This window comes from Pelophylax lessonae (assembly GCF_965119305.1).
Source record: "Pelophylax lessonae genome assembly, chromosome: 5".
In the NCBI taxonomy this organism is placed as follows: domain Eukaryota; kingdom Metazoa; phylum Chordata; class Amphibia; order Anura; family Ranidae; genus Pelophylax; species Pelophylax lessonae.
Genome location: NC_138772.1, coordinates 225,866,145 through 225,887,823, shown reverse-complemented (window position 1 = coordinate 225,887,823; position 21,679 = coordinate 225,866,145). Strand labels below are relative to the sequence as shown.

The following is a 21,679-nucleotide window of genomic DNA, read 5'->3' as shown; positions in this document are numbered from 1 at the left end:
CAGCAGATTTATTGTTTGGTTTTCACCTCATTGCACCATTTATTGGTTTATACATTCAGCATTACATAGTGTTTCTCATATGTAGAACACCTTTTCATGTGTCTAGCGCACTTGATTTATTTTTCTTACAAAAAAAAATAAATAAATTGGTCTTGTCACTTCAATTATCCAGTCATGTGAAAAGAATGTTTGTGTTAACTTTTATACCCAGTCATGTGCAGATACTTTTAAATATTGAAGTAAAACTTTACACTTCTTTTTGAGTGAAAATGATCAACTCCTTTAGTAAATCAACCCCTATAAATCGAACAAAGACAAAGAGAACAGAAATACTAAACTAGGATGTTGAGGGGGTTATGTTTCTGACTAGAAAAGTGTGTATGACACAAGAATAGTTGACCAAAACTATGTGTTTTTTTTTTTATTAATGAATTCATGTTTAACCAGTTCCCGACCACCCGCCGCCTTTTTACTGTGACAGGGTGGCTCGTACAGACAGAATGACGTAGACCTACGTCGCTCGCCTGAGAGGAACTGGGGGGGCGAGCGGGCGCCGGCACGCTCCCACCCCCGATCGTCGGCGGGGAAGCCGATGCGTGTGTCAGGCAGGTCCGATTGCCGCCTGACACTCTCGATCGTTCCCCGCTGAGAGAGAAGGACGGTCGGCTGTTGTAAACACAGCCGACCGTCCTTCTCCCTGGGATGATCGCAGAGCTCATGTGATTCTTCTATATAGGATCACATTTCTCTGTTGTCATCTCAGAAGCCACGCCCCCCACAGTTAGAATCCCTCCCCTAGGGTCACATGTAACCCCTTTATCACCTATACTGTTAAGCCCTTCCCTGCCAGTGTCATTATTACAGTAACAGTGCATATTTTTAGCACTGATTACTGTAGTAATGTCACTGGCACCCCCAAAAGTGTAAAAAAATGTCAGTCAGAGGTCTGATCTGTCCACCGCAGTGTCACTGTCCCGCAAAAAAACGCAGATTGCCGCTATTACTAGTAAAAAAAAAAACAATAAAAAATTACATAACTTACATAACTTTTGCGCAAACCAATCAAAATATGCTTACTACGATTTTTTTTACCAAAAATACGTAGCAGAAAACAAATTGGCCTAAAATGTTAAAACATATTTATTTTTTTATTTTTTATTTTTGGGGGGGGGGGGGTGTTATATAGCAGAAAGTGAAAAATATTGTTTTATTTTTTTCAAAATTGTCGCTCTTTTTTTGTTTATAACGCAAAAAATAAAAATCGCACAGGTGATCAAATAACACCAAAATAAAGCTCTATTTGTGGGAAAAAATGGACGTAAATTTCCTTTGGGTACAGCATCGTACAACCCCGCAATTGTCCGTTAAAATAACGCAGTACCGAATCGCAAAATAGGGCCTGTCATTCAGGGGGCAAATCCTTCCAGTCCAGAACTGGTTAAACTTAACTACTAAATCATTTATAATTTATTTTTCTGAAGTCAGGTCAGGATAAGATGATTTCTGATTGGTCAATTTAGGTTACTGCAATTAATGATTAGTATTTAAGAATTTCAGATATGGCCATATATTTAGCAAACGGACAGTAAGGAAATACATTCTAGGTTTAATAATTGGTAAGCTCTTTTTTGATACAAAGTGAAAAGTAAGAACAACTGCCAGCTATACTGAACAGTACAATTTAGTATGGAATTATGACTATCATGTGGAGGTGATGGCAACTGAGAGCAACCCCAGTGCACCCTCTGATCATGAAGCCTGATATAGGTAATTAAGGATTGCTCTGATGCCTGTGACTAGGGAAAGAAAAGTAAGACCCTGAAAAGGTTGCAATGGCCAATCTCATGTCACTGTAATTAAAAATAGAATAAGTCACCAAAAGTTTACAGATACCTCTTATGTAATTACTATTAATCTAGTATAAATTTGGTACTTAATTCTAAAAATGGGTGTTGGTAAAATTAATCTGAAACCAGTAGATAGGGTTGACATTTAGCTGTGGATGCCGTATAATATTTGCCATTTGTCAGAAAACCTTTGTTCCACCTCTGTCATCTGTGACTGTCACTGTAGTTGCAGCGCACAGTTTTCTGGAAATTATGAGGTTGTTCAAAGGAGTATAACTGGACATACATCAAGTTAAAAAGTAGGAAAAGTACTAATAAAGAATATTTATACTCTGGAATATCATAGTTTTCACAGTTCTGTTAAGACATAAAACACACAAATGATGCAAAGCACTTAGTTTGTCTTTGTTAGTATTTTCTACACTAGAACAATGTTTAATAATAATATCTTTAGTTTGGTTGTCTAATTATGACCTGTTATAAAGACTTATTTTTTTTTTTTTCTGCTAAGGGATGTAAAATAATTTACACGTCCAACAGTCTCTGTCTGTACTATACAGTAGTGGTTTTACAGTAAAAAAATAGGGAAATTGTTTTTGAATGGCAGAAAACTGAAAAATATATAAAAAAAAAATGAATACTAAGGTTCAGTAAGAAAAACAAATAAAAAGCTGTAAATACCCTACTGCATTTGTAAAACAATTTTGGCATTTTTAAAAAAAAAAATTGTGTAGCTGTTAGAATAGCAAAGATGCAGTTGGTGAGAAACGTATAAATGATGACACTGTACATTTTATTAGTAGTTATTGTTTCAGGATAAATATTCTTCCATTGAAGCTTTATTGTTAGTCTTTCCAAGTCCCAAGGAAATTGTTTATCCAAAAAGATCGCCTCTTTTACTGCACCAAACCACTAGGCTGATCATTGCTGCTGTCAAGAAAACTGGAACTAGAATAAGAGTTGTGAGAATGTCATCTGGGGGGTCTTCCCATGTGACTGTGTCCAAAGTGCAGTTTGAAAAAAATTGTCTATGTATTCCAGTAATGAATCTCTCTGCCAAAGTGTTTGGCCAGAAGCATCCAGCATACAGTGCAGTTGTTTCTGTACAGTTGGAAAAGCTGCCATAATGCCTGCAAGATAAAAAAAAAAAAAAAAAGAATAATGTATGTATTTCATGAGAACTATAGCATATAAATAATGTAAAAATTTTTTTAAAAAAACAACAACAATAAAGTATCAAATATATTTCATTTTCGTGTGTTGATAACTTTTAAAAAAAAAAAAAGTATATTCTGCAAAGAGAATATTAATAAATAAGGTGAGCCTGTGATTCTGTCAAACGCTCAGTCATGCATTTTAGAAATTTATACAGACAGGAGTTATGCTAAAATATGATTATGTAATTGAAGTAAATACAGCTTCATTTTATTGGTTAACATTCACTTTGCAAAGTGAACAGCCTCTGCTCCTTAAGCAAATCAATATCAAAGTCTAAGGAAATGTATTCATATTCATGTACATATATTCCCTCAAGAAACACCTTACATTTTTATAGGCACAGGTCTAAATGTATATCTTTAATTATAACGACTATTTTATTTTGAAGCAACTAAACCAAAACTGTAATAATAATTAAAAAATATAATAGACAGCAGCTATAAGGCAAGAACAGTAGTTATCTAAATATTTAAATAATTAAATAGAAAAGAAAAATGTAGAACACGTTTTAAATGCTTTTTAAATGAGTTTTCCCTTGACTATACCTACTGAACACATTTTTCAGGGGAATTCCTCACCCATGGGGGAGTATAATCTTTTTTAGAAGTCAATGTTACATTTTAGCATGCACAACTTATAATACTGCATGTCTTCTAATTAGTGATGGCAACCTCTTCTTATTTTGTTCTTCTGGCAGAACTCAGAAAATCTACAGACAACCGAAAATGTGCCAAAAGTTAATTTTAGGTACTTGATTAACTTTACAAGTTTAACTTAATATATTTGAATGAAAATATTGATCAGTATGTTAACCTTTCCTCATCTATTCTCAGCCCAGGCACTATGCTTGTAGCTTGCAGTTTTGCATGTTTTTTTAGTTTTTCTCTGGGTTTGCACAGATTTTCTCATGGTGCCCCAATTGTTTGTTTTTACCGAGAATCATAACACAAATGTAAAGTTGTTTTCACCAAAAAATGTATCTTAATGTGTATGGGATTGCATGTATGATTCACTAGACATGTAAAAGATCTGTCATATTAAAAATATTTTAATTCATACGGTAGTAACAGTAACTTGCAATCATTTGTTTGCAAAAACTTTTCTTGTAGGGCCCTATGGTTATTTACATAGTGAGAATATGTTGTAATAAGGGATGGGCGAATCTGCTTGGGTTCAATTTAAGGTCAATTTCAGTTAATATGTTTAAAAACCTGCAAATTGTGAACTTTATTGCAACCCCCATGAATCTTGAAAATCAATTCTCTGCCTTTTCAAGGCTAATTGACAAGTGATTGTCAAATAAAAAGTATTGGGAGCCATGGGCATCCGCAGAACTTTTTTCAAGGGGGGGGGGCAACATTTTAAGGTCACCCATGCTCCGCCCCTTTTTAATAATGTCATGAAGGGGGGGGGCTTAGTCATACTTATTTTGAGTATTTTTTTTAAAGAGCAAACAGCAGCATTTATTTTTAAAGCATTTGTTTACCTAAAAAAAAAAAAAAAATGATTCTGTTCCCTTAAAGCATTTTATACAGCACAGTGCTTTGCTGTGTAATTTGGCCCCTTCTATCACCTAAAATACCTGGCTGATCCTGCCTGGGTATGTCTTCACCTCTCTAAACTGACCACGGTATACCATGGCTGCTGAGCCCTGACACTGTGGTCAGTTTACGTGTCTCCATCATCCACAGCTCTCCTGTTCTCCTCTGTCCTCTCTATCCCCTCCCTCCCTGCCCGTCTGCTCCTGTGTCAGTGCCCCCCCCCCTCCTCCTGCTTCTGTAGTTTTATTTAAAGTTTCATATGCTGTCTACAGTCTGTTTAATAATCCTGTGTGCCCCTGTGTCTGTGTTTTATAAAAATAAGCCATTCTTTACAAGTTTTCAAAGCGCCACTCGCCACTCACGTGACCTGCCGCCTCTCTCCTACTCTCCCCCCTCCCCTCCTCCTCCCCTCCCGACTGACATAAGTGAGGAATCCTCGGCCCTGCCCACTGCAGGCAGCTGTCAGACGGGGAGAGGAGAGAGCCGACGGGTCATGTGAGCAGCACTTGGCCCTCTGAAAACTGGTAAAGAATTGCTTATTTTTTTAAAACACATATACAGACACACAGGATTATTAAACAAACCAGACAGGATGGTATAAAGTGGCTAAACAACCACTTGAAAGGGGAAGTTGAGATTCCAGGGGGGGGGGGGGCATTTGCCCCCCCCCCTTTGCCCCTACCTGCAAGCGCCCATGTTGGGAGCTGGGCACTGATGAGGAAACATGCACTAATGCAAAACAATTGTAAAAATAATGTTGTCCGTGATGAGGGTGTTCTGGTATGGATATCAATGCAAACTCCACTAAAAAAAAAACACAAAAAAAGATGTGGCCCCCCCAAACTTTACACCAGACTTTTCTCCAAGCATACAGCCTGAATGATTAGGAAAGGGGGAGTAGCAAGTGTGAAGCCCCTCTCTGGGACCATATGAGGCCACATGCTCCCAATTTGGAGAGGGCCCCCCTGGCAAAGCACCATGTCCTAATGCTGTGGAGGACAGTGTAATTGTCCTTAAATACCTGGCCATATGGATGTTTGAGTCGGCAGGACAGATAGATAAGGGGCCCCCAGATATCTATTACCCCTACATAAATTAGTAAGGGGTAAATAGTACCCCTGGTTACCTATTCCAAAAAAATGATGATGTTCATAAACACACTACAAAAACAACAAAGTCAGTGAATGTCCCTAAACCCACGCTGTCTGCATTTGGGGATGTGTACCTGCACTCACATGGATGTTGAACTGAGAGCAGTAGCTTTGTCCGTGCACCTGCTGCAGATAAATGTAGCATTTGTGCATTCTCTGCAGGCAAAACATGCTCCTTACACAAGTATATACTTAAGTACACCTGTATGAAGGAGGCTCTTGGGTATGCTATAGATTTTGGGGGACCCTATGTTTTTTTTTTTTTGTTTTTTACATGGGGTCCCTATTAAATTTATACAGACCCTCATCAAGGGTAAGGGTCTTGTATGTATATTTAAGGGGGACCTTACGTTTTTTTTTTATTTTCTTGGTGTACTACAATAGCCAATGACCCTCTAGTCATTTGCGTCCTAGCAACCAATGACGTTATCATCTTTGATTAAAGTCACTGGAGTCAATTTGAGTAGTGATTTAGAAAAGCCCCAAAACTTTCCATGTGTTATATAAAAAGTTCAAATGACTCTAGATCCTGTATGGTTCCTTTAACTGATTATATATGCAGATCATAGGTCACACCATCACATATAAATAAAATAGTAAATACAGACTAACAAATATTTAAAGAGACAATACACTTTTTGAAACTTTTTTCCTCTATTTTATGTGCTCATTTTTCTGTTATGTGTTAAGAAAAAAATAAGAGTACAATTAATTTAAAATATTCTACAGTATACTGCTGTATACTGTTGTTCTTTGCTTTTTTTCAAAGTGCTATTTTGACATCTTTTTCACACATATTGTTGGAAACATCTCAACCAAGTACACTCAGAAAAAAACAAAAATTATTGAAAACCTAATATCATCAGACCATTTATACACAAAAAAAAAATCATACTACTTATCACTCAAAATTGCAAGTAGAAAACCTGCTTAACCACTTCTGGGCTGGAAGGATTTGCCCCCATAATGACCAGGCCATTTTTTGCAATACACCACTGCGTTACTTCCATGGTCGTGCAATAATAACATTGATGTCATTTTTTTCCCCACAAATAGAGCTTTCTTTTGGTGGTATTTGTTTACCTGTGTGATTTTTATTTTTTGCGCTATAAACAAAAAAAGAGCGACAGTTCTGAAAAAAAAAAACAAACAATATATTTTTTACTTTCTGCTATATAACATTCCCTATTAAAAAAAAAAAAGGAAAAATCAAATGTTTTCATCATTTTAGGCCAATTTGTATTCTGCTACATATTTTTGGCAAAACAAATTCCCAATAAGTGTATATTGATTGGTTTGTGCAAAAGTTATTCCGTCTGCAAACTAGGGGAAGTTTTATGTAATTTTTATTTATTTATTTTTTCTACTAGTAATGGCGGTGATCAGCAATTTTTAGTGAGACTGCGACATTACAGCAGACAGATCAGACACCTAACTGATATTTTTTACACTTTTGGGGGAACCAGTGACATTACTACAGTAATCAGTGCTAAAAATATACATTCTTACTGTACTAATGACACTGGCAGGGACGGGGTTAACACCAGGGGCGATCAAAGGGTTAAATGTGTCCCTAGGGGGTGCTTTCTAACTGTGTGGGGGTGGGCTTGCTGCATGAACACAGAAACCTGTGTTCCTAAATAAGAGGAACACAGGATCCCTGTGTTCATTACTGACAGAACAGTGATCTGCCATGTTTACAATGGCAAACCACCGTTCTGTCTCCACGGGGAGCGATTGCAGGTGCCCGGCGCCAATCGTGGCCACCGGACCCGCTAGTTGGCTCCCCCTGTGGCCAATGGATGTGCGCTAGTGGTCCCACAAAGCGACATACAGGTAAATAGTTTCACGGGACAGAGCCAACCTGCCCCAGTAAAACTATGGCGGCTAGTCGGCAAGCGGTTACCTCTTTTACACCAGATGGCCTAAAGCTGAGTCAGAACCTCTCCCAGGAAAGTGGCTGAGGGCACTGATAGAGAGCCGGTTGGCAGACCTTATTCAGTCATGCCCCTTCAACAGAATGGACTGGCCACTGTACACATGGGCCAAATGTCGTCCGATGCCACCCGACATTCAGCCTATGAGTACAGGGCTTAAGGCTGTATTCATCATTTATCACACTTTTTCTCACATTTTGAAAAGACAAACGTTTATCATTTAATACATGATAGCAAAAGAAAGCCCTGTCACAGAAAGAAATCATTATCAAGATTCAGGATTGACTAGTTTAACTGCAAAACAAAAAGCTATTGTTAGACAATCTGCCACATCTCTAAAATCTCAAGACAGCTGTAAGATTGACGGATGTTTCAGTTATATAGCAAATAACATTTTCATACAGTATGTCCAGAGGTATGCATTCTATTTGGATAAAGTAAAAACTGCTGAATTTTTAGTCTTTGAGATATCAGACTTTCTGAGACAATAACGGCAGTAATCCCAAAACGAAGGTCAATAAATGTCAGTAATTTTATATGATTGCCCAATGGTATTAGCATCTGTACTATAGGCTGCAGTAAATCTAGAGACCAGGATCCAACTCTTTTTACAGACTCATGGTCATCCTTCCAGCCCAGAAGTGGTTTGTGAAATTATATTTAACCGCTTCCATACAGAGCAGTTAGACCCCCTTCCTGCCCAGACCAATTTTCAGCTTTCAGCACTCTCACACTTTGAATGACAATTGCTACACTGTAACCAAACAAAATTTTTATCATTTTTTTCACACAAATAGAGCTTTCTTTTGGTGGTATTTGATCACAACTGGGGTTTTTTTTTTTCGTGATATAAGCAAAAAAAGAGCAAAAATTTTGCAAAAAAAACACTTTTTTTTAGTTTCTATTATAAAATTTTGCAAAAAATTAATTTTTCTTCATACATTTGGGCCAAAATTTATACTGCTACATATCTCTGGTAAAATTAACCCAAATTAGTGTATATTATTTAGTCTGTGTGAAAGTTATTGAGTCTAGAAGCTATGGTACCAATTACTGAAAATTGATCACACCAGATGTACTGATGGCCTATCTCCTTTCTTGAGGCCCTGAAATGTCAGGACAGTACAAATACCCCCCAAATGACCCCTTTTTGTAAAGTAGACAGTCCAAGGTATTTAGTAAGAGGCATGGTGAGTTTTTTGAAGTTATAATTTTTTCCCACAATTCTTGGGAAAATGAAGAAAACATTTTTTTTTCTTTTTTTTTCCCAAAACGTTGTCAATTTATAAGCTATTTCTAACACATAGCATGTACACAGCAAAAATGACACCCCAAAATTCATTCTGCTACTCCTTCTGAGTATGGTGATACCACATGTGTGAGACTTTTACACAGCCTGGCCACAAAAAGAGACTCCACGTCCAAGTAGCACCATAAGGCGTTTTAGGAGCATAAATACACATAAAACTTTCTTACTACCTATCACACTTTTCAAGGCCCTAGAGCAACAATACAATGGAAAAGTCCACAAAATTACCCCATTTTGGAAAGCAAACACTCCAATGTATATTCTAAGAGGCATTATGGGTCCTTTGAACATGTCATTTTTTTCCACAAGTTTTTGGAAAATGTGGGAAAAAAATAAAAACTTTTTTTTTTACACAAAGTTGTCAATTTATAGGATATTCCTAACACATAGCATGTACATCGCAAAAATGACACCCCAAAATACATTCTGCCACTCCTCCTGAGTATGGCAATACCACATGTGTGAGACTTTTTCACAGCCTAGCCATATAGAGGGGCCTAAACATCCAAGGAGCATCATCATGCATCCTAGCCACTTGCCTAGGCCTATTTTTGACATTTGGTGTTTACAAGCTAAAATCAGTTGTTTTTGCTAGAAAACTACTTAGAACCCCAAAACATTATATATTTTTTTTTAGCAGAGACCCTAGAGAATAAAATGGAGATTATTGCAATATTTTTTATCACACCGTATTTGCGCAGAGGTCTTCCAAACGCAATTTTTTGGGAAAAAAAATCACTTTTTTTAATTAAAAAATAAGAAAACAGTAAAGTTAGCCCAATTGTTTTCCATAATGTGAAAGATAATGTTACGCCGAGTAAATAGATACCCAACATGTCATGCTTCAAAATTGCGCACGCTCACAGAATGGTGACAAATTTTGGTACTTAAAAATCCCCATAGGCGACATTTTAAAAATTTCTACAGGTTGCTATCTTAGAGTTACAGAGGAGGTCTATGGCTCAAATTATTGCTCTTGCTCTAACGATCGCGACGATACCTCACATGTGTAGTTTGAACACTGTTTACATATGTGGGCGGGGTTTCCGTATGCGTTCGCTTCTGCGCGCGAGCTCGCGGGGACACGGCGCTTTAATTTTTTTTTTTTTTTTTTTTTACTATTTATTTTATTTATTATTTTTTATTTTTACACTGTTTTTTTTTAAAAAAAAAAATTGATCATTTTTATTTCTATTGCAAGAAATGTAAACATTACTTGTAATAGAAAAAGGCACGACAGGACCTCTTTTTTGTGAGATCTGGGGTCAAAAAGTCCTCAGATCTCACAAGTACACTAAAAGATAGAAAAAATAAAAAAAAAAAATTAAAAAAAAATTAAATAAAATGAAAAAAAAAAAGGGACCTTTAAACTGGTTGCTAGGCAACGACGTTTGCCGTAGCTCCGGTCCTCCAAGACCATAGAGTCGAGTGAGGGCAAGCTTGCCCTCACTCGACATCCTGTCTGTGAGGATCTGGGACCGGATCGTTTTCCCCGCTGCCGGCGGGTCCGGTAAGCGGGGAAAAGGACCAGAATGCAGCGGGAGGGGGGGGGGCACCTCTTCCGCCACCCCGGAAGGGTGATCCCGCGGCGAATCTGCCGCTGGGACCACCCTTATCGGAAAGCCAACCGTCCACCGTTTAAAAAAATACCAGGGTTATGGCAGCTATCTGCTGCCATAACACCGGTATTTAGGTTTAAACGGACGACGTATGTTAACCTTTTTGGACTTAGACATGGTGGCTGTATGAAGGGTGACAGGTACTCGGGTACTTTGCTGGGCAGGTGACAGGTACTCTGGTACTGATGAGCAAGTGGCAGGTACTCGAGTACTCCGATAGGCAGGTGACAGGTACTCGGGTACTCTTATGGGCAGGTGACAGGCAGGTGATAGGTACTGATGAGTAGTACTGATACTGATAGGTGATACTGATACTGTACTGATGGGTACGGATGATCAGTACTGATACTAATAGGTGATAGGTACTGATGGGTACTGATGAGTACTGATGAGTAGTGATGGGTAATGATGAGCAGGTGGCAAGTACTCGGGTACTTCAGGTGTCAGGTACTCTGATGAGCAGGTGGAAGGTACTCGGGTACTCTGTTGGGTAGGTGACAGGTACTCGGGTACTCCGATGACGGGTACTCAAAGTACCAGAGTACCTGTCATCAGAGTACCCGAGTACCTGTCATCAGAGTACCCGAGTACCTGTCATCAGAGTACCCGAGTACCCGTCATCAGAGTACCCGAGTACTTGTCATCAGAGTACCCGAGTACCTGTCATCAGAGTACCCGAGTACTTGTCATCAGAGTACCCGAGTACCTGTCACCAGCCCATCAGAGTACCTGTCACCAGAGTACCCGAGTACCTGTCATCAGAGTACCCGAGTACCCGTCATCAGAGTACCCGAGTACCTGTCATCAGAGTACCCGAGTACCTGTCACCAGCCCATCAGAGTACCTGTCATCAGAGTACCCGAGTACCTGTCATCAGAGTACCCGAGTACCCATCATCAGAGTACCCGAGTACCTGTCACCAGCCCATCAGAGTACCCGAGTACCTGTCATCTGAGTACCTGATGGGCTGGTGACAGGTACTCGGGTACTTTGATGGGCTAGTGACAGGTGCTCTTTATTGGGGGGGGGGCAATCAGTGTGGTTGGGGTGCACTATGATTGGTAACTAGCTGTTACCACAATCTCCTCCTCACACAGGATCAGTGTGTGAGGAGGAGAACACGGTGACAGCTAGTTACCATGTTCTCTGATGACATTTGTGACCGGCTGTGATTGGACACAGCCGGTCACGTGGTAAAGAGCCAATTTCATTGGCTCTTTACCTAGATCGGGGATGGGCTCTGTCCGAGGGACGAGCCTCGTCCCCGATCGCCGCGCTGCGCGCCCCCGGGGGCGCGCATTAAGGAAGGAACGAGCGGCTCGCGCTGGAGCCGCTCATGTGATCGGCTGTGATTGACACAGCCGATCACGTGGTAAACAGCCAATTTCATTGGCTGTTTACCTTGATCGGGGTTGGGCTCAGTCCGAGGGACGAGCCTCACCCCCGATCGCCGCGCTGCGCGGGGGCGCGCAGTAGCGGGGAGATCCGGGCGCCGTCATATGACGTCGGCCCGGATCGAGAAAGGATTTGTGCCGACGTCATTTTACATGACGCGGTACGGAAGGGGTTAATGTATGCACTCTACTTTTCTTACTGCTATGTCCTATTTCTGTTTAGCATAGGAGTGAATGGATATCATTCTTTTCTGCCATATAGGCATGGAAGGAAACATGATGATACTGATACTAATGGAGCTCAGAAGTGTGAGAAAAATGCAGAAAAGCATAAGAAATAGCTTTCACCTTATCGAATGCACATGCATTTACATTGACATCAGCAGTGCTGGTACATTGTTGTTGCCTTTGGAGCGATATGCAAAACAATGGATGATATAGTAAGTGTCAGAAAAAAATCAATTTCAACCTGTCAATGTCTTGCTCAACAGCTAAAAGTGCTCACAGGACTCAAGCACCAAAAAAATGTCATAAATGTTATAAATGTCATTTTTTGTGATTTATTGATGTAATCACATATAATATGCATTTGATTCATGCAACAGAGTTTCAGGGGTTTATTTTCAAAAGCTTAAAGGAGACATGTATACAGAGAAATATGTAGAGTGCCATTGCTCATCTCGTTCCAAAAAAGTTGTTTGCTTACCTTTTTACAGGTATGACAAAATTCACCTTTCGGTAATCAATTACCTAATTGGTGCATACTGAATTATGTCTGGGCACTGTGAGAAGGAATCCTAAAAAGTAGAAATGTCACTACCAGTTTGCATTCAGTGTCTCTCTTTCAAACCACAGTTCCCAGCATGCACTGTAAATTAATGTACACGCATGTGGGTGGGATTGTATGGGTGGGACTGACCTGTCAGTTAAATGATGAATTTACAGAGGGCGGTTCAAACTGGGAGTCTGACACTTCTAGATTCTTCCACTATTACAGTCGGTAAGTTACAAGACTGGTGGCCAGGGGAATAGAGGCCATAGCGGTCATTGATCTTACAACACAGAAATTAGGGACCAGATTCAGACTCAGGGTGTACTAAGACACGCCCAAGAAAATGTCATCATTGTACACAGGGCGTGTCTAGTACATCCAGTCCTTCTGCCATACAATCCCCTCTGTCGAAGTACACGGCAATTCAGTTCTGATTAATCACAGCTGCATTGCCGAGTCCCGGCAGCAGGAGCTGTAAAAAAAAAAGCAGTCTTGTAATATTTATCAACATTATTGCTCAGCCACAAATACACAAAGATACAATAAAACAATGTTTCATTTTGTAACTTTCTATTTATTCATCTACAGATCAAAGGGATGAACTTCAAACTGCAAATTAAAGGCTCGTACACACTATAAGAAAATTGGGCAAAATATATTTATCTGAGGAACATTTGGACGATTTTCATATAGTGTGTACACAACTTTCTACAGCTGATTCCGATCTTCTAAACAAAAATTTCCAATTGTATCTCGTACAGGAACAGAACAAACAGTTTTTGGTTAATGTGTATGGTTTCCATACGTGAAAAATGAGAAACGAAAGACTGCGCATGATCATAAACAATAAAACACAACAAAAAAAGACTTTGTCGTACGAGAATTTTCATACAAATTTTCCTTCATCGGTTCCGATTTGCTGTAAAACAATGAGGAAAATCAGACGATTGTTCGCCTGATTTCCGTATAGTGTGTTCCTCACTTATGTCAGCCTGACAAGTAAAAATGTTCAAATGTTCCTCTGTTGAACTCCCTATTAACCCTTAGTTTACTCTAGTCAGCCCTAGGTAATTCCTTATTATCCTTTTCCATTCAATTATAGTTTTCCTGGTGATTTTCTTTTTCTATTTTATTAACTACTATTTAAACTTTCTTTCTGTTTTTTTTTTTTCGCTTTTTTTCATTAATATTTTTTTTAAACTTTTTACACATTAAAAAAGCCACTGAGGCTCTGAAGGAGAAGGCCAGTCCTTCAAAACGCATCAGCCTGATGGGTCTCATCCAGGACCCCCCACTCCCAGGTTCAGTAATTCGACCAACCGATGAGATGTGGCCTGACAAGCGTGTTTTTACTTATGTTTGTGAGTAAACATCTTTATTTTTTAATAAATCAGTTGGGTAATGCACTAGGCCAGTGCACCCTCTTTTCTTTTTCTATCCTCCCAAGCATGCGAGTGATATTATCATGATCCAGCAAATCAAGTGGTTTAACAGTCCCAACCTGGAAAGAAGACTGGGATAGGGTGGAAGGATTAGGGACCAGTGGGAATTCTCACAGCGTACCGCTGGAGGGGATGATTTTATGGAACTGCCATAATGTCCCAATATGCAATGCATACTAGAGGATTATGGGGTTCATAGTTTACAAAAAATAAAAAGATTATTTTTCTGCAGGCGCTCAGTACTTCAGAGGACATTCAGTCTAGCTTTTAAATGCTTTTCTAGTGCTTGAAAATCATTAGGGTAATCCTTTTTCAAATGTTGCATGTCAAATTTGGGTCAGCAAAAGTAAAGTGATATTAACTGATATTTAAATGAAGCATGTTTAGCCTGTGCTTGGGAGTTTCCCTAAACTGAGGAAGTGAACACATGGTGCTTACAAACCTCATCTTTGCACAAATAGTCAGATCCAACAGTATTTCCTCTTGTCATTGTTTGCATTAGTACACTACGGGATGTCCTGTGGTTTTCTAGTTTTGTTATGTATTTATTCCTTATAATGCTGCAACTATGCACTCTCTAAAACTGTTCACCCCTGTGTAAACATTCTGTTTTTGTTTGCTTTTTTAGCTACAGTTGTGTACTAAAATTTTAGCCTGATGTTGGTGAAAAATTGCTCACAGGAATGTATATGTTGGACAGCTGACTTATTATAATATATCCAAATAAAATTAAACAATTAACCACTTGAAGACCAAACCTTTTCTGGCACTTTTTGATTACGAGTTTACATCAGTAGTTTTTGCTAGAAAATGACTTTTAAACCCCTATACATTATACCTTTTTTTTTAGCAGAGACCCTAGAGAATAAAATGGCAATCGTTGCAATTTTTTATGTCACACGATATTTGCGCAGCAGGTTTTCAACGGCTTTTTCAACGGTTTTCAATTTTTTGGAAAAAATACACTTTCATAAATAAAAAAAATACCAAACACAATATATACCCCAATTTTTGTGTAACATGTTGAAGATTATGCTACACCGAGTAAATAGATACCTAACATGTCACACTTTAAATTGCTCACTACGGTATTTATAGGCGATGCTTTAAACTTCTTTACAGGCTACCTGTTTAGAGTTACAGAGGAGGTCTAGTGCTAGAATGATTTCTCTTGCTCTAAAGTTTGCGGCGATACCTCACATGTATGATGTGAACACTGTTTACATAAGTATGCGCGACTTATCTATGAGTTTGCTTCTGCACACGAGCACGGAGGGATAGGGGCGCTTTCATTTTACTTTTCTTATTTATTTTACTTTTTATTTTTACACTGTCCATTTTATTTTTTTGATCACTTTTATCCCTATTACAAGGAATGTAAACATCTCTTGTAATAGAAATAAGGATGACAGGTCCTATTTATTGAGAGATCTGGGGTCAAAAAGTCCCCAAATCTCTTCTTTACCTTTAACCTCCCTGGCGGTATGATTGTTTCCGATTTTAGGTGCTGAAAGCGTTACCATTATTTTGCTTGTAATTCTTAAGGACGAGCAGCCCAAACCAACTATTTACATATGATTTTTTTTTACTGCACGTTCTTCTTTATAACATTTTGGGGTATGATAAAGTTTGAAACACAAAATCATAAATTATAATATAATAAACAACTATAAATAAGTTAAAGTGTGTGTGTGTATATATATATATATTTATATATATATATACACACACACACACACATATATATATACACACACATATATATATATATATATATATATATATATATATATATAGTACAGTAAAACTGCAGGCAAGGGCACTGGGGGGAAAACTAATGTCAATTTATTTTATTTAGTAATGTAATCCAATAGGATTACAATATATCAGTGTATTTGTGTGTTTTACTTTTAAAATTTGCCGCCGGTTCCACCCCCTGTGACGTGACGGGAACGGAAGCCGGGGCACAGAGCATCAGGCGAAAGATCCGGCCGCCGTATGCTGCAGGAACACATCGCGGGATCCCGGGTACAAGGTAAGTAACCCCTCTTCCAGGATCCAGCAATGCTCCCTGGCGATACCCCGAGTTTGGTTCGGGGGTTACCGCTAATGGCTCTGAAATTCCACCCCGAGCCACACTCGGGAATACCGCTAAGGAGGATAAAAGCAAAAGACAAAAACAAAATGTTGATCTTTTGCTTGAAAAAAAAAGTCCATCCTGGACTGGAAGTGATGTCATGACATTGCTCTGGTCCTCCAAGGCCATAGAGGCCTTTAGCATCAGCTGTCTATTGTTTCTCGGGCAAGCTGGTGGAAACAATAAGCCCTAGAAACACTGGTAAGAGGCGGGGGGGTATAATGTCCTTCTGCCAGTTCTGAAAGCGTTCCAGCATCTCTTGAGCTGTTCGAAATGCTTTCATGAGAAAGCCAGCTGCCGGGTAAAAAAAAAAAAATAAAGCCATAACCCCCGTAAACCACTTCAAAGCCATAATGTATTTATACATATTGCAGTCTTGAAGTGGTTAAGTTGGATCTCATAAACTAGCAAGTTTTTTATTAATCAAGCTATACAGCAATCATCTAAGGTTGTTTTGACACAATCTGCACATCCATGACTGAGTAGTGATGAGTCAAATACCCAGGGTTCGGATTTAGGGTAAGTTTGCAAATTGGAGGAAGAGTTTGCAAAAGCCTGTACATTGCACCATGACCCAGTGATCATGAGTGCGATGCTTTATAGGCTCATTTGGAAGAAACATAAAAAAATTACATATATATATATATATATATATAGTATATACATTTTATTTAATTCTTTGAAACTCGGTTCAGCAGGGACCTGATGAATTTTGAACTGTATGTGGCCCTCCATGCTGGGGAACTTTAGTCAATCAGCAGTTGCAGTTGCTGATCAGTGTATTCTAACAGCAGTGGGGGCTGTGAATTCAATGTCTCATGGAAGGAATTCCTCCACCCTCCTCACTGTTTTTTTTTGTTTGTTTTTATTCGTTTAGCCCACTGGCTGAATAAAATAAAATAACCATCAATGCCATAGTTTTACGCAGCCTACTGCTTTAGGGTGTGCACCTCAAAGCTTGAACACACATGGGTGTGAGAGGGAGAGAAAGAAAGAAAGAAAGAAAGAGAGAGAAAGAAAGAAAGAAAGAAAGAAAGAAAGAAAGAAAGAAAGAAAGAAAGAAAGAAAGAAAGAAAGAAAGAAAGAAAGAAAGAAAGAAAGAAAGAAAGAAAGAAAGAAAGAAAGAAAGAAAGAAAGAAAGAGAAAGAAAGAAAGAAAGAAAGAGGGGGAGAGAGAGGAGAGAGAAGCAGCAGAGAGTACAGAAAGATGAGGGAAGAAAGAAGAGAGAATGGGGGGCCCTTGCAGTAAATATCTCTATAGCTCTGCCTCTCCTGCTCAGCTCTGCTCCTTCTCCTCCCCTTCCCCATTCTTCAAGGCAGCTCAGATCTTGCTCCAGCTCATCTCTGATTTTTTTATTCTCAATCAAATTTAGTGGGCTTGGGAAGGGGGCAGGTTGCAGCAGCACCCATTGGCTCAGTAGGCGGCAGGAGGTAGACCAGCTGTCCTAGTCATGCTGGCTGACAGCCATTCCTATAAGGTTTGAGGCTGTAGGTGGTGAAACTGCAGGGCTATTAAGATAGCTCAGGTGCATGGGGGGATTAGGATGTGCCCAGGCAAGACCGGCACATCCCATATGCATGCCTATGATCTATGGTCAACCTTATCCTGTTACCTCTACACAACATGAACCTTTAATCCTTGGTGTGCAGGAAAAGTCCAACTGCAAGAGTCAAGTTAGTTTAACATTTCCTAGAGTCTAACTTTAATAAGAGCACTTTTTTATCTTTTGGTTTAAGTTAGAGTTGTTTGCCCCATGCCTCACTTCAACCCTGGATTACCAAGATACCCCTTTATTTTGTCCTGGCATAGATGGTTCTATTGATATTCTTACAGTAGTACAGATATCAGAGATGTCTGCTCATATCCCACCACTATGTCAAAGAAGAGAGAGGGGTGCATCTATACTTAAATGAAAAGCAAATCCCAAATCCTGCAATACAATATACATTTTGTTTTTAGAAGGCAGCAGAATAACTGGAGTAATGTTATAAAGAGAACATGCAGCTGAACAGAAACAAAGTCTAATGAAATTATAAAACAAAAAGAAAGAAATACTTTTCCAGAGTTCATATTATACATTTTTATTATTTATGATTTAGAGAACTTACTGAGAGAATTAGCTTTGACAGTGGTGTAAATCATTTTCTAATAAAACTTTTGCCCTACTTTTGTCAAGCTTGTAAATTAAATAAAATTAGTCTCACCTTAATAGGGTTGAATATAAACCTTACAAAGGGTATGATTTCTTTGTTTGCAGACTAGATAAAGCTGATGTATTGAATTTTAATAATTATAGAGGACGCCTACAGAAAATATTCACCTTTAAAGTTCTAGCTTTGCTCCACCATTATGAAAGATATTTTCATGTTCCTGAGGCATTCCTTGTAATGCAAAATAAAAGGAAATGCCAGCAAATGTTGTAAAATTCTACAACATTTTTTTTGCAGATGGGAGGAAGAAGGGTGCATCAACCAGCATCAACCCAAATTATGAATGTACTGTACTTTATAATCAACATTAATGATTTAACAGAAACAAATGCTTATATATATATATATATATATATATATATATATATATATATATATATACACAGTATCTCACAAAAGTCAGTACAGCCCTCACATTTATGTAAATATTTTATAATATCTTTTCATGTGACAACACTGAAGAAATTACACTTTGCTAAAATGTAAAGTAATGAGTGTAAAACTTGTATAACAGTGTAAATTTGCTGTCCCCTCAAAATAACCCAACACACAGACATTAATGCCTAAACTGCTGGCAACAAAAGTGAGTACACCCATTCGTGAAAATGTCCAAGTTGGGCCAAATTAGACACTTTCCCTCCCCAGTGTCATGTGACTCGTTAGTGTTACAAGGTCTCAGGTGTGAATTGGGAGAAGGTGTGTTAAATTTGGTGTTATCGCTCTCACTCTCTTATACTGGTCACTGGAAGTTCAACATGGCGCCTCATGGCAAAGAACTCTCTGAGGATCTGAAAAAAAGAGTTATTGCTCTACATAAAGATGGCCTAGGCTATAAGAAGATTGCCAAGACCCTAAAATAGAGCTGCAGCACAGTGGTCAAGACCATACAGTGGTTTAACAGGACAGGTTCCACTCAGAACAGGCCTCGCAATGGTTGACCAAAGAAGTTGAGTCTACATGCTCAATATCATATCCAGAGGTTGTCTTTGGTAAATAGATGTATGAGTGCTCCAAGCATTGCTGAAGGAGTTGAAGGAGTGGGGGGTCAGCCTGTCAGTGCTCAGAACATATGCCGCACACTGCATCAAACTGGTCTGCATGGCTGCCGTCCCAGAAGAAAGCCTCTTCTAAAGATGATGCACAAGAAAGCCCACAAACAGTTTGCTGAAGACAAGCAGACTAAGTAAATGGATTACTGGAACCATGTCCTGTGGTCTGATGAGACCAAAATAAACGTATTTGGTTCAGATGGTGTCAAGCGTGTGTAGCAGCAACCAGGTGAGGAGTACAAAGACAAGTGTGTCTTGCCTACAGTTAAGCATGGTGATGGGAGTGTCATGGTCTGGGGCTGCATGAGTGCTGTTGGCACAGGGGAGCTACAGTTCATTGAAGGAACCATGAATGCCAACATGTACTGTGACATAGTGCTGCAGAGCATGATCCCCTCCCTTCGGAGACTGGGCCGCAGGGCAGTATTCCAACATGATAATGACCCCAAACACATCTACAAGATGACCACTGCCTTGCTAAAGAAGCTGAGGGTAAAGGTGATGGACTGGCCAAGCATGTCTCCAGACCTAAGCCTTATTGTGCATCTGTGGGGCATCCTCAAACAGAAGGTGGAGAAGCTCAAGGTCTCTAACATCCACCAGCCCTGTGATGTCGTCACGGAGGAGTGGAAGAGGGCTCCAGTGGCAACCTGTGAAGCTCTGGTGAACTCCATGCCCAAGAGGGTTAAGGCAGTGCTGGAAAAAATGGTGGCCACACAAAATATTGACACTTTGGGCCCAATTTGGACATTTTAACTTAGTGTTGTTGCCAGCGGTTTGGACATTAATGGCTGTGTGTTGTGTTATTTTGAGGGGACAGCAAATTTACACTGATACAAGCTGTACACACACTACTTTACATTGTAGCAAAGTGTCATTTCTTCAGTGTTATCAAATGAAAAGATATAATAAAATATTTTCAAAAATGTGAGGGGTGTACTCACTTTTGTGAGATACTGTATATATATATATATATATATATATATATAATCAATCAAAAACATGCAGATATAAATAATTATTGTGTAAAGTACAAAGAAATAAGGGAGAAAGAATAACATACAGTTGAATGCATGACCCCCTTGAGAAACTTTCAAAAGTGAACAGCAGTGTCAGGTCATTGTGACCTTGGGCTCCTTTCAAACCCAGTTCGTCACCAAGGCAAAATATCGACCTAAGTCACTTGAGAGAGCTGTTCTTGCATTGCAGTGTGATAGAGAATTGTGAGTGCTTTATATATTATTAAATATTGCAAAGTTTTTCTTCCAAGTTAGCACAGACATAAGTACAGTTCATATTAGTAAAGCTGATATTACTAAACTGGCACATGAAATTCCACTCTATTCACCATCGCTGTGCTAAGCACTGATAACTTACATGAAAATGAAATAGGCATTTTAACCATTATATATATTTCTCCCAAAATGGGAAAATGACGGATCTAATGGAGTGCTGCTTGATGGAGAGCATAGCAAGCAATTTATTTCAGTTCACATGCCCAACCATTTGTACTTTCAATGCTTTTTTGTGCTCAGCGCTTTTAGATAAAATTATTTTTTTTTTATTACATGAGACTATTAGGTTGTTATCTTTCCTATCTATGATGTCTCATCTCAGTTTCCATTTATCATTAACTTTAACTGAAATAGACTGGTAAAAATGTCTCAGCTGTTAAGAATAACCCTAGAAAATAAAAACTTCCATTGTCACATACTATTTTTTGCTGCTGTCCATCCATTTCTGATACAAATTGTCCTGAATCAGCTCTCATTAGATGGATTCTGAAATGCATTACTCAATGCTTCAATGAATTTTCTAAATGAAATATTCAAAATGTATACAGTAAACATGAACTTAGCTAGAATTATGGAAGGATGGAAGAGGAAATGAGCAATGTCATTTGTATCCTGTCCTTTTTTATGTTATTTTTACTTGTTGTGTCCCACATGTGTTGCCATTTTCAACGCATGTGTTGTCACTCCCATTTGTGGTCCTAATACTAATAACCCTGCAGTCTTACCAAGAAAACGCTGCATAGCCATGGGGCCTGGGT

At 38.9% G+C, this 21,679-nt stretch overlaps 1 protein-coding gene across 1 annotated transcript in view; it reads right to left on the bottom strand.

The window, feature by feature from the left end:
- Nucleotides 1-2,334: 2,334 nt before the first annotated feature.
- Nucleotides 2,335-21,679, bottom strand: part of RAMP3 (receptor activity modifying protein 3) — a 311,681-nt gene continuing 292,336 nt past the window's right edge. The window contains exon 3 of the mRNA XM_082258754.1: nucleotides 2,335-2,977. Coding sequence (XP_082114880.1) covers nucleotides 2,722-2,977 — 256 coding nt within the window. The 3' untranslated portion in view covers nucleotides 2,335-2,721. The remainder of the gene's footprint in view (nucleotides 2,978-21,679) is intronic.